Source organism: Serinus canaria, chromosome 11 (genome assembly GCF_022539315.1).
Source record: "Serinus canaria isolate serCan28SL12 chromosome 11, serCan2020, whole genome shotgun sequence".
NCBI classification, from domain to species: domain Eukaryota; kingdom Metazoa; phylum Chordata; class Aves; order Passeriformes; family Fringillidae; genus Serinus; species Serinus canaria.
The window spans coordinates 5,180,482-5,193,375 of NC_066325.1; the positions used below are offsets into that span (position 1 = coordinate 5,180,482).

The 12,894-nt window shown below is 38.8% G+C and overlaps 1 protein-coding gene across 1 annotated transcript in view; it reads left to right on the top strand.

Annotated features, from left to right (window-relative positions):
- The window catches only part of LOC103816792 (neural-cadherin-like), a 61,297-nt gene that overhangs the window by 3,762 nt on the left and 44,641 nt on the right, over nucleotides 1–12,894 (top strand). The window contains exons 2-3 of the mRNA XM_050979047.1: nucleotides 11,137–11,334; nucleotides 12,373–12,598. Coding sequence (XP_050835004.1) covers nucleotides 11,137–11,334; nucleotides 12,373–12,598 — 424 coding nt within the window. The remainder of the gene's footprint in view (nucleotides 1–11,136; nucleotides 11,335–12,372; nucleotides 12,599–12,894) is intronic.

The window sequence follows — 12,894 nt, forward strand, 5'->3', positions numbered from 1 at the left end:
GTAATGTGCACTTCATTACTTACAGCAGTAAAAAGTGCTTAAATCGTTGTGCCACAAGTGATCCTAATGCATCTCTGGGCACAATAACTGTTTTTTTGGGTTTTTGTTTTGTCTGACGGACCAATTTCAAATTAGTAGCAAGAAGATGGGTATATGGTAATAAAACAATATTGAGCAGTTTATTCCTAGTTTGTGACAGCTCCCCCTCTTTAGCTCATAAATGGGACTGTGTAGATGTCCTTTGCCTGAATTTAATTTTCTTCAAGTGGCATGTAACAGGCTGTATGTTTGTTTATTTCCACCCTTTAGCTAAAAGAAAATTTTGAATATTTTTCTGTTTACTTTCTCTCAATTCTGTCCTGGACAATCAGCACCGCAGTGTGTGCAGGGCTGGGGTTCCAGATGCAGCCAGACCTTCAGTATCTCAATATCCAGATATCTCCCACATGCTGATGACAAGGAAGGGTTTTCTCTCTCTGAGTAGCATTTGTTGAAGGTATGAGTGAAGGGACCTCACTCCACTTGGCCTGGCAAATACCTACCAGTGTAACATACTCTCTCATCACTGCCTGAGTATTTCTTGGTAGACCATAGGCTTTGTGCTGGTTCATGATTACCCATGTCAGGGGTAGATTTGAAGGGCTTTTGCAGTCTGAAGAACTTTTCAGCATCCAGGGCAGAGGTTTTTTGGCAAAGCTGCAGTTGAGCTCTAAGATTTTTAGTTAGTGATGTGCACAAATCACTACCATAATTATTATCATTACCAGTGCATGACATGCTGTGGTTGCTTTGTGACTGAACATATTTAGGTTATCTATGTCATGGTTTTATTTTAATGTAGATGCCTGAAAACAATCCTTATTTTTATCCTTTGAAATTAAAAATTGGTCTGTTTTACTGCTGCAGTAAAATTAACTGCAATCTGTAGAGGAAACACTATGTTACTAGTTCTGTTTATTCATTGTGTATCTCTCTGGTTTTTTTGACACATTGTAGACTTAGTTTTATCATACTTTTGTTTTCTGGATGTGATAATTAATCACTAGAAAGTAGCCAGAGAAAGATCTGGACTTTTTTTAATGGAATGGGTTTTGTTTGGTTTTTTGTTTTGGTTTTTGGTTTTGTTTTTTTGTTTTGGTTTGGTTTTTTTTGGTTTTTTTTTTAATGGAATGGGTTCTCCTGTGCCTGTGGAGGAGTTTCAGGGCCTGGACAAGAGAGGACACAGTGCCTTGGTTGGTATTTCAGCTTCAGGTGAGCTCTTACCCAACCTAAACTTGAACAGTGTCTGGCTGGGATCATTCCCCACCTCCCTGAGACACCTCTTCAAGTCTCTCACCAGCCTCACAGTAAAAGATTTCTTCCTAACATCCTAACCTAAATTTCCCCTCTTCCAATTTGTACCCATAACTCCTTTACTTGTCACTGTAATTCCTGACAAAGGGTGTTCCTCTGGCTTCCCTGCAGGCTCCTTCAGATACTGGAAGGTGCTGTGAGGTTCTGCCTTAGCACCAGACAGAAAAATCAATCTCAAGAGCTGAAAACACTTGAAATTGAAGAATGGCCTGGCAGTCTTTATTTTTTGTAATTAGCAAACATTTTATCCAAAAGAAAATAAACCAAAAAAACAAACTTTACAACCTTAAACCAAAGGGAAACACCAAGAAAACCCTGGACATTAGTTTGTGCCATGAAATGCTAAAGAAGATGCCAGAATTTCAGGGCTTAACATGTGTTTTGGCACATGGTCCTTGAGGAGGAGTTTCCTCTGGTGACCCCACTGATCACTCAGCCCTGGGTTATATTCTTCAGTTAACCTTGCCTGGAAGGACTGATGGTTATGCTCTCGGTTTTTTGGTGGCATTTCAGGATTTTATACCATTCAATTTATTGGGACACAATTTACTCTTTGCAAAAGCATAATGCTATTTAAAGTTTTTACCCAGTGAGCAGAAGGTAAAATTTCTTAGACTGTCGCACACATTAATATTTCAACATGGGGTAGCATTTAATTTGAGAAGGAGCCATTATTATTCCATTAGTGCTTGGGGGAAGTGCATTAAAGATCCCACCTCTCTAATCCTGCTGTCTCAAGCTCCCTTGACCTTACTTGATCCATGGGCTTTAGCTTTGTAATCTCCTGGCGTTCATTTTTTCTCATCAGGGGATTCACTGAGGGTGATGTTTGACTGCCTTCCAACAGTTAACAGCATCTCTTGTATTTTAAATATATTTATCCTGTTAAAATCAACATAGAGAGTGGAGATCCCAATTTTGGTAATATTTTCACCTTGAAGGATTTCGTACTTGAAAGTCAAGGATCATCTGTTTTAGTTTTATCTGAGGCCTTAGTCCCTTACTAGCTGTATTGATTCTGGGGGGATCATCCCTAAGAATTAAGTAGCTTCTGGGTGATGTTTTGCCTTTTACATTTCTTATTACCTCTTTCATGAATTACAGCTGTCAACAGTTACACTTCAAGCTGAGCTTAAGTTGAAAAATCATCATCTATTATCCAGCAGATGGGTTTCATTAAACAGCAGTGGGTTTCATGCACTTAAGTAAAAATAAAATGTGTTCTGTGTGCATTCAGGACAGCTATAGGTATTTACAGGCTTGGAATGTTACTGATTTGTGGCAGAAAAGAACGTCTGAGGAAGCTGTGGAGCACCATCTTGATGTTTGATCAGTCTGAATATTTTGAAATTTCCTGCTTTCTGTTTCAAGCAGATTAAAAATATCTTTCTGAGACTGCTATGTCTTGAACACCAAAGCTGTTTAGATCTTCTGGCTGTTTATCATCTCAAACATTCAGTTTCTAAAAAAGAAATGAACTTCCTTTTTTCTCAAAATCCAACTAAATTTCAGCACAAATTTGACAATTTGATAGAACAAATAAATTATAGAACATGCAGGCCAGGCTGGATGGGGCCTGGAGCAGCTTGGTTTAGTGGGAGGTGTCCCTGCCCATGGCAGGAGGTTGGAATGAGATGAGCTCTCAGGTCCTTTCCAACCCAAATCATTCTAGGATTCCACAGTGATCCAAGGATGCACAGCAGCCTCTGTTGGTGAAGCTATTGATTGTGGTGGCATTTTTACCTTTTTTAAAAACTTTTTAATTTTTTTTTCCTCCTTGTCCATAAAAGACTACAGAAAAACAAGCTGTTTTTTCCCCAAGAAACTCTAAGGAAAATTTCATGAGAGCTTCCCATCCTGCAGTGGCCCAGTAGCTGCTTCTGCTTTAGCCAAGTCCTCTATTTATGATAATGCTTTTTGGCAATCAGTAGTAATTAATTAAGACACGTTTTGTTATTTAAGGATGTCTGTTGTGATTATTAATTTGCAGTCATTATTTCACATCTGGGCATGCTTGGTTTCCCTGAGCCCCCCTCAGAAGACTGATTCCACACTGGAAGTCCCTGATAACATGGTCATCACCTTAATGTCTTTTAATTGGTTATTTATGCTAATATCCTTTCTGCCATGATCATTGAGCTCCTCTGATGCTTTCTTTACTTTTGTTTTCTGGTTTGCTTTAACTTCTATTTTAAAAGCTGTATGATGGTAAGGAGCAGAGACATGCCAGGCTGTCATTATTCTGTCTGCAAAAAAGATGAGGCATATTAGGAGAGAACATGGGTTGTCCCCAGCTTGAGCCCATCAAAGTTATCTCTTTAGAAGGTTTATGTTTTATGAATGAGCAAACTACTGTACTTAAAAGTAGCCCATCACATACCTCAGGAATTTTCAGAAATGACAGTAGAGAAATGTTTGTGCATAATTGTCCTATTTTTTGAAGGATATACAGTAGGACTGGGTACAATAACTAGTAGCTTTTATCCCATGTTATGGTATGAAAATGGGAAAAGAGATTTTTCCTGATTGCAGCTAGAGGCTTAGGGCATTAAGATTTTTTTCTGAAGATGTGTCTTCCCAAACTCTATACTCAGTAGGTATTTACATGAAGACATATTATAGAGTGAAGTTTTAAAATAGCACAGTATGATATTTGCAGAGGGTCTTCAAAGCTTCAATATCCTCTCAACCAACTCCAAACATTTAACTTGGAGTAACCCAAATAAACACCCCAAGTTTTCAAAACTTATTTATCTACTTAAGGTAAAAAGTGGGAGCAACCTAAAAAAACCTATAAGCCATAAAGAAAAATACCAGCTTGAATACTTAATTTGCTGATGGATTTAGGGCAGTATGTAATAGCAGTAGTAACCTCAAGGCTTGCAAGACTTTTAACACTCTCATAATCTCCTTTTAAAAATAAATTGTAATGACCTGAAAATGCCAGGAGCAGCCCAGCTTCTCACCCATTGTGGTTTAATCATGATAATATAATACCTCTTCCCTCAGAACATTCAAGGAATGTATAATGTTTGTCCACAATTGCAGAGACATGTTCAGTCAACTACATATTCTCTATTGTCAGATTTTTAAAAATCAGAATGTCTGGCATTGTCAGTTTTATCAATTACAATGAAGCAGAGAAGCCTACATTTTGCATGAATATAAGGATTTTTTTTCCAAGTCTCGTCTTATAGAATTATCCATTGGGTTTTTGAGAGAAAAGACAGTCATATAATCCTAATGCAATCAGAAGTCTGAGAATGCGTTGGATTTCACAGATTGACAGCATCTTTTAAAATGACATGGTGAAAAGAGATGGGCTTAGAGGCAGCTGTGACCTACAGTGTTTGAAACTGCAGTCAGCTTCAGCAGGCATGATTTTCAAGGCTTGGTTTAACCAGAAGAGCCTTCAGAAGTTGCTGTTAACTGAATGATTAAGTATTAAATCCTTTGCCTTTTTCCTGCCACCTTTGGTGTAACTTTATTGGTAGGTGGGGGAGTATTTTTCTAGTTGCTGTCTGAAGTGACAGGATGTGTCAGTTTGGAATACCTCTCTGCAATCCAGTGAGCCTTCATAAGCTGCAGCAATAGCAGGTTGGAGCAACTGGTTAGTGTTATTTTATGTTAAAATCCCTTCCCAGAAAATTAATGGCGAACATCACAGAAGAGATTTTTCAAATAAGTCTGGATTCAGTAAGCTTTAAAAACCTAAAGCAGAAGACCATTATCCCATCAAGATACCTGATTACTTTTTGTAATTTTCAGTATGTTTTTCCATCTTGACAAGCCTTTAACTTGAACTGTCCTAAGAAGTTCATGATTTTGAGAGGCCTTTCCTTTCCTAAGTTCCTCAGTAAATCTTAAATTTGATGTGGGAAGTGTAACCCAGTCTTCATAGTGTATGAGTATTAGGCTTTTTCCTGTTTTGTTTGGTTTTGTTATTGCAGTTTAAATGTTTTAGAGATTTTCCCTATTTTTTTTACTGACTCATCGCCATTTATTTGCATTTTTACTATGATTAAACTTCCCAGCAAGTTATTTAATTCTTTGTTTTTCTTTTTTTTCCAAGGGATGAAAATGATGACTGATGATATATTTCCTGTGAGCAGAAAGGTGGCCAGCTAGTGTATTACCTTACCTAATGTGGTTGGATTTCAGAGCAAGGCAGTATAATAAATCCTTCTGTTTATCAGTTTTCAACCACAGATAGGCATGAAAAATAAGCAATTACAGATAGATACCTCTGATGAAGTTTCAGCAGTGGATTATGAAGATTGATTTTGGTGATAGGGAATGAATTTCAGTGCTACAGCTTTTGTCAGTAAAATTAAGTTAAAAGGAAGTAATTCCAACTGGAGGGAATATCAGAGAGGAAAAAAGCAGACTTCAGGATGAGCTGCCCTAAGAAGGATTTTTGATGATACACGAATTGACTCTAATAGGGAATTAAGCAGCTAAAGTAGGAAAAACCTCTGGACTAGAGTTTATAATTTTAGTTTTAGTTTCCTGTATAAATTGAAAAGAGAGCTGTGGAGGGGGCTTAGATTTGATACTGCAAAGGGCAAATAAGTGGTGTTTGCAAATATGTGGGAAAAGCAATCTGCTTATAGAACCTGTTTTCGTTATTTTCCATGCTGAAGAAAAATAAGGGGAAATATACTTTCTGATTAAATAAAAAGATGATTTTACCCTTTTGAATAGGAAGAATTATTTTCTCTATGACTTTTAAAAATACTCATTTTTGACATAAGATATTCCAGTGTTATGTTACTGTCATGCTCATGATCAGCAAGGGCCATTTTGTGTTTTATCTCCTCTTGCTCAGTATCTGTGAGAAAGCAATTTAAATTTTTCTGTTGTCTGAAGCTAGGGAAGAAAATCTGTCAAATGCAAAATCCGTGTGTGCCAACAATCTAATTAGCAGAACCGTTCTTTGAGTAGGATTTCTTTTGAATGGATGGCATTGTCTAAGATATCTATGGTGTGCCTGGCTTTAAAGTCAAACATTTAGCATTTAATATTGAGACAGTCATAATTGCTATTGTGTTACGCAAGAGTTTGAAAATTTTTTTGAGAAAATGAAGCCTGGGTCAGATACCTGACTTAGGATCTCAGTAGTGGTTGACTTGCACTGCTGGATGTAGTGGCAGATATCTCCACTGCTTGTCAGGGCCTGGTGTTGGGAACAGATAGTTTCAGCAGAACCTCTCTGTGTGTTTGTAGGACTTAACCCAAATCCACAGAGGATTATCAGTTTTAAGCTGTTTCTGCTAAGATTTGAGTGGAGTTGCAACATATTATTTTCTTCTATAATGTAGCAATATTACTGCACATATAGTACTAATAAACTACTATTAACCATAATTTATGAATGCAGATTCATGATCATGTACTGTTACTTTTACATACTGATGTACATATTTAATTAAGGTACAAATAGGGGATGTTTTGATGGACAGAGGCATTGAAACGCCTGAACTATAGGGAGGTGTATATTTCTAAAATTTCTATTTATCCACTGTCTTAAAGAACAAAAAATTTTCATAAGTAAGGGAGAAAATTAATTTTATGTACCTTATTCAAAATGAGTTGAAAATCTGGTTTAAGGTCTGTTCTGCAGGCAAGCAGCTGTGTCAGTTACAAAACACAGGAGACTGCCTTTTGTGTGTGTCGTGGCAATTACAGTCAAGCAACAACTTGGAAATACTTGCTGTGCTAATTAGAATGTGGAGTTATATTTAAAAAAAATCATGTTCACAAACATGTACTTTGAAATCCTTGATGCATTGTCCTGCTAGACATCCATGTGTTACACAGACATTATTGTTGCTGTCAGTCTCTTCATCACATTGGTTGTCCTCTGGCAAGCCCTTGTCCCATCATGCTTCACTGGACACCCTGATGTTGTTTCCACAAATTGTCAGGTCACATTTGTAGGTCTCTGCAGAGAGGTCCAATCCTGGTTGGTGTTTCTGCTGCAGTTTTTCCTTTGATATATGGCATGCAGTCAAGGGAAAACTTACTTGCAGTCATTTTCCTCCACACTGCCTTTGTCTGGGAAATCATGATGATTTATTCAGCATTTTTCCTTATGAATCAGATTGTCTGGGGTTGATGGAAGAAGATAATATACCAATAAGATCTGTGGAGTCATATGCAGTGGAAATGTATGCTGGTCAAGAGAGGCACTTCAATGCTGTCTCTTCCATTACCTGCACTGCAGTTCCTGCTGACTGTCCTGACTGTCCCAACAAAATTCTTTAGGTTATTCACGTGTTTCAGAAGTAACCAACATATTGCTGAAAGTTTTGGTCTGACATCTTTGGCCAAGATATCAGAACAACACTAAGGTCTCCTAAATGCTAAAATACAAGTAGCTGGAGGAATGTGCCCAAGTCCTTTGAGTTTTTGAGCAATAAAGTTTGCTAGAGCATGTGAGGAATAAGCTTGGTGCTTTTGCACTTTTGCACAGTTTTCTTACAACTGTTTCTCATTTACAAGTATGTTCTAAGTATCAGCATATTAATTTTCAGTGAATTGGCATTGGTTAAGTGATGAAAGTGGGATTTGTAACCAGATTTATTACTGCTTCTTCAATAAAAATGAATTATTCTTAAATTGGGACTTACTTTTGGACAGAGGAATACATAATACACGCATGTTAGGAACTCTAGCAGGACTTGAACCAGAGTGAGTTCAGGGGCTGATTAGGAGAATGATTTCCAGACACCAGAGAGACAAACATCAGTAACCTTTCTCCTCCTAGCAGGGTTACCAAGGGAGCATTCAAATCCTCAGTAGGTCTTGCTATTATGGGGGCAGATTTTCAGAGGTTCTTAACCCAGCTTCTAATTTAGTGCTGCTACTTTAAGCCCACAGTATGCACAGGCAAACGAGGCTAATAGTGGGTATTTACAAACTTGGGGCAGCTTCCACCAAAGCTGTTCTTTTGAGAAGAGACAGGCAACTTTGACATTAACTTCTCCCTTTTGCAGCTACTCTGTTTAGACACCTTTTAATTAAAATCTTAGGAGTGTTCAAGCAGTCACTGATTGCAATTGGTACTTCTCATTTGGAGCTCACCCTGGTGTGTACTGCTGTGGTGTATTTTAACCTTGCATCAATGTCCAGCACGTTCCCTCCTCTACATTTTCTTCAGGTGTTTTGGACTGGCTGACCTGGGACTTTTTGGACACACATTCTGACATGAGAACACATCTATTTAAAACACATCTGTTACTATTTCATATAGTAGTGAGAAGTAATATACATGCTGCTGCTTTTGACATATTTGGGGTTTTTAAAGGTTTTTCAGCTTCTTGTGGCTTTTTTTGTGCTGCACCCAGAAGAAAGCAAAGCAGCTGCTCTCAGAGTCTGTCTGAATGCTGAAGGGAATTATACCTGGGTGACTGCAAGGAAAGTGCAACAGCAGAGCAGGCAACTGTGCTCTCACCTCAGTGTCAGCTGTGTTTTGTGGTGAGGCAGTTTGAGTTTGTCTTTGGAGACTTTGGCTTCACAGACACTGTTTTAAAGAACGTCTGTGTACAGAAGCTGAACTGAGCATCCTTACACTGGGCCTCCCAACACTTTTGTCTGCAGAGGTGCAGTGATGCCTAACAGGGGGTCTCAGTCAGGAAGGCTTTGTAAGACTTGGATGTACATGGAAACTGGGAATTTTGCCATGAAAATGTCAGAACATGTTGCATGTGTCCATGTTCTACAGTGGTGCAAGACATGTTTAATGGGCAAACCCAATACAGCTTCTTTTTCAGGAAACTGATCACTTCTGTAATTTGCTGTATGATAAGTTAGGTATTGGGTTTTGCTGTATATGTGGTACTGTAAAACTGATATTATATTCCCTAGAACATTAGCTTCTGGATACAGGGTATAATTAAAAAGAAATTAATTTGGCTTTAACAAGTTACTGTCAATACACTTTTTGTTGCTTGTTAGAGAAACAAAAAAATGTCCATGTACTCACTTACAGGTTTAAAATACAGATGAATGAATACAATTTTACCAGGTGAACTCAAGACAGCCTCAGTGATTATCCTGGGTGACTGCTGATTTTTTCTGTTAAGAGAATTTTCTAGGTAAAAATAGATGTACTCAAAGGTCATGATGGATTAAGTCTCAGGAATCTAAACTAAGAAACTTCTATCTGACTTTGCCAGTCACAACACCAAGGAGTTTTCTTTACCAGAGCCCATGAACTGGTTGTTCACAGATGGCAGACCCTGATGTGCTGTGCTAAACTTGCCATGTGCCAGCAGACAGGAACTCCTGAGTATGGAAAGCTGAAGCTGCAGTAGGTGGTGCTTCTGTGGGAGTGAAGGAAGAACATCTGTACATGCACACCTCACACAAAGGGACAGATTTTAGTTGGAATGTTGGTGTTTTTTGTAGAGGGATGTCACGCTGCAGTAGGGAGGGAGAATGAGTACAGAAGTTTTAGCCCAAGTGAACTTCCTAGGAGAACAGGCTTCGTTAGCATTGTCTACAAGATATTTTGGCAGCCCTTTTTACTTCAATATGTACTTAAATACTAAGGTCTTTGTATTATTAATTAGATTTAAATTAAAACTGGTAGTTTTAGATGTTCCTTTTAGCATGTTGTTTCAATTCCCATAGAGCTGTTTTGAAAATAAATGCTTGTCTGTATGTTTTCATGTATGTATAAATAATAAATCAACACTGAAATCAAGTATTAACACCATCAACTTTAAAAATTCTTCCCATCCATTATTAAGCTTGTGGCTAAGTCATGCTGGAAGTGTAGATGGCAGTTTTGGCCTGGGCCACATTCCAGGCTGGAGCACAGTGCAGTGCCAGGGCAGTTGTTCTGCCTTTGGGGGCACGCGGGGCTCACCCTTCTGGAGTCAGAGACATTAAATATGGCCTGCAGGAACCTTAGCTTGGCTTCTGGCCAGAACTATTTACAAGGTCAGTGCCAGTCTGCTGGAAGCCAGACTGGCCCACAGGCCCAGGTTTTATTCATACTGTGCTCCCTGATATTACTGATAATTATCAGTTAAAAAAAAACAAAACCCTTTGCTCCATCAGTGTCTCAAGTGTCCTTTCTGCTACTTTTTCAGCAATACCTGGCTGATATTTATTACTTGTTAGGAGCTCTGCTATTTCATCAGTTAATTTAATAATGGTAAAAGTATAATAAATATTTTTTCCTCAATTTTTAAAGATCTTATGCTGTTGATTTTTGGAAAATTTTAAGTTCCATTTTGTGGTGGTTTGTTCTTCTAGATTTTGATTGGTATTTAATAATATTTCAACCTAAAAAGGACTGAAAACTATATTAGGATTTCAGTGAACTTTATAGAAGGGCAAATCATTGGTTAGAGTAGATTATAATTTTTTGGCAACAAGTTTTTAACTTTCAAAATTCAGAGTTGCTGTAACTTTGGATAAACAAAACATTTGATGCTTTTTTTCCTTCTTCAGAAAAAGAAAACACTTTTTAGAAAAAAGGTAGTTAAAGTTTGAAATTTAAGAATGGTGATTTTTCCTAAGAAGATAGCTTGGAAGAATGTGGTATGGGTGGCCCCAGTCCTGCAGTTCAGCAGTGCTTGTGCTAGTTATTTCTTCCCCACATTGTTCCTGGATGCTGTTCATTCCAGAATAACTTCAGACTCCAGGTTTTTCTGGACTCTGTGCCAGCAGTATTGCAGGAAGTGCACACTCAGGTCCTGATAGGTTCCTGTTACTCTCAATGCCATTGGTAGCTGTCTGATGCTTTCTTCCTTTTGCTGTGACCTTTAGGGAAGGACTGGTACCTGGTGCACATGTCACTTACTGTGACAGACGTGAACGACAACGTCCCTGAGTGGGCCATGGAGCCCTTCCCCTTCCTGGCTGTGGTTTCCCCTGAGGCTGCAGGAGGGACTGAAGTGTACAAGCTGCTTGCTGTGGATGCAGATGAAGGGATCCATGGAACTGTAGAATATTTTCTCTTAGAAGGTAAATTTTAATTCTCCCATTCCCAGAGTATTATGCCTCACTATTGTGACTTTTTTAGCCTCAGCTTTATTATCCCTTCCTCCTGCAAAAGGTTCATAAACTTTCAGCTCTGTGTAAGAAAAATAGAGTTTTATTGATGTATGGACAGATTTCTGTGCAAAGTTGAGTTCTTGCCCATATATATCCCTGGAGATGATGGGGACTGAAGCAGTCAGTAATCCCAAGGCTTTGGCAAGGGGTGGCAATGGGGACTGTATTTATGAGACAGTCTGTGGAGTAGTAGTTTGTTGGGTAAAGAGGAGGGTTAATGTTCCTATCCCTTGTGGGAGTCCTGCTTCTGGTTCATTTGTAACAAATTTTTAAAGGTCTGTGCTGTGCAAAGCTTGTACAAACACAGTGATAATATTTTGTGTGTCTCCTTTTAAAAAACTTAGTAATAGTTCAAAAGTGTCTGAGCAGATGAGGAGCAATAATACCTCTCCAGTGGAGTATTTTCTGGTAAGGGATACTTGGGGTGAAGTAACAGCAAAGTTCTGGAGGATAAAAGGAAGATGGAGAGAGACTGTTCAGAAGAGCCTGGAGTGACAGAACAAGGGGGAGTGGCTTAAACTGACAGACAGTAGGTTTAGGTGGGATATTGGGAAAAAATTCCTCCCTGTGAGGCTGGGGGTGCCCAGCCACAGAAGCTGTGGCTGCCCCTGGATCCCTGGAAGTGTCCTGGGAGCAAGCTGGTGTCCCTGCCCGTGGCAGGGGGTAGAATGAGATGGACTTTAGGGTCCCTTCCAATCCAAACTATTTCATAATTCAATGATAAAGAATAGTGATACTTGTCTAGAGAGTGAATTAGAATTTTGAAATGCAGTCATGAACGATGAGTGTAATGATTGATTTCCAAGTTCTAAACAAACCTTTGAATCTTAGTGTGCATGCTGATCCTAAGCCAAAGCCAACTTGGGAATTAACACTGTATTTTCCTCCTAATTTTAATCAAATAAAAATATTCTCACTGAAGACAATTTGTGGACGTGTTCCTTTCAGGTGGTGAAGACAGATTTGAAGTTGAGAAGGACACTGGCTGGATTAAAACAACAGGTTTGCCATTGGTGAGGGACAAGGAGTATTTGCTGACTGTACTAGCAGCAGACAAACTTGGAAGCAGAGGGTCCCCAGCCTCTGTCTCTGTGATGGCTGGATTTCGCCCTCCACAGTTCACCAACATCTCATACTTTGTGTCTGTTCCTGAGAGCACCCCGCAAGGAGAACCGTAAGTAACAGCTCACAGCAGTGCCCCAAGGCTGTGGTCCTGCTTTTGACTTCTCTCTGATCTCCCCAGAGCCTTGGTATTGTCTGTGAATCATAAATAAATACTGTGAGCAGCAATTTAGTTCTCTTAATAGAAGTGATCCCAACACAGTTTGATGATGTATTGTTTTAGTCACCCTTTTACAGGGAGAGGTGCTATTGAATAGTTGTGCTTTCTCACTTTTTGAAATGCCATGGAAAGGATTAGATGTTGATTGTTTCTTAACTTTCAAAAAAAATGCAGAATAGAAATTAGTC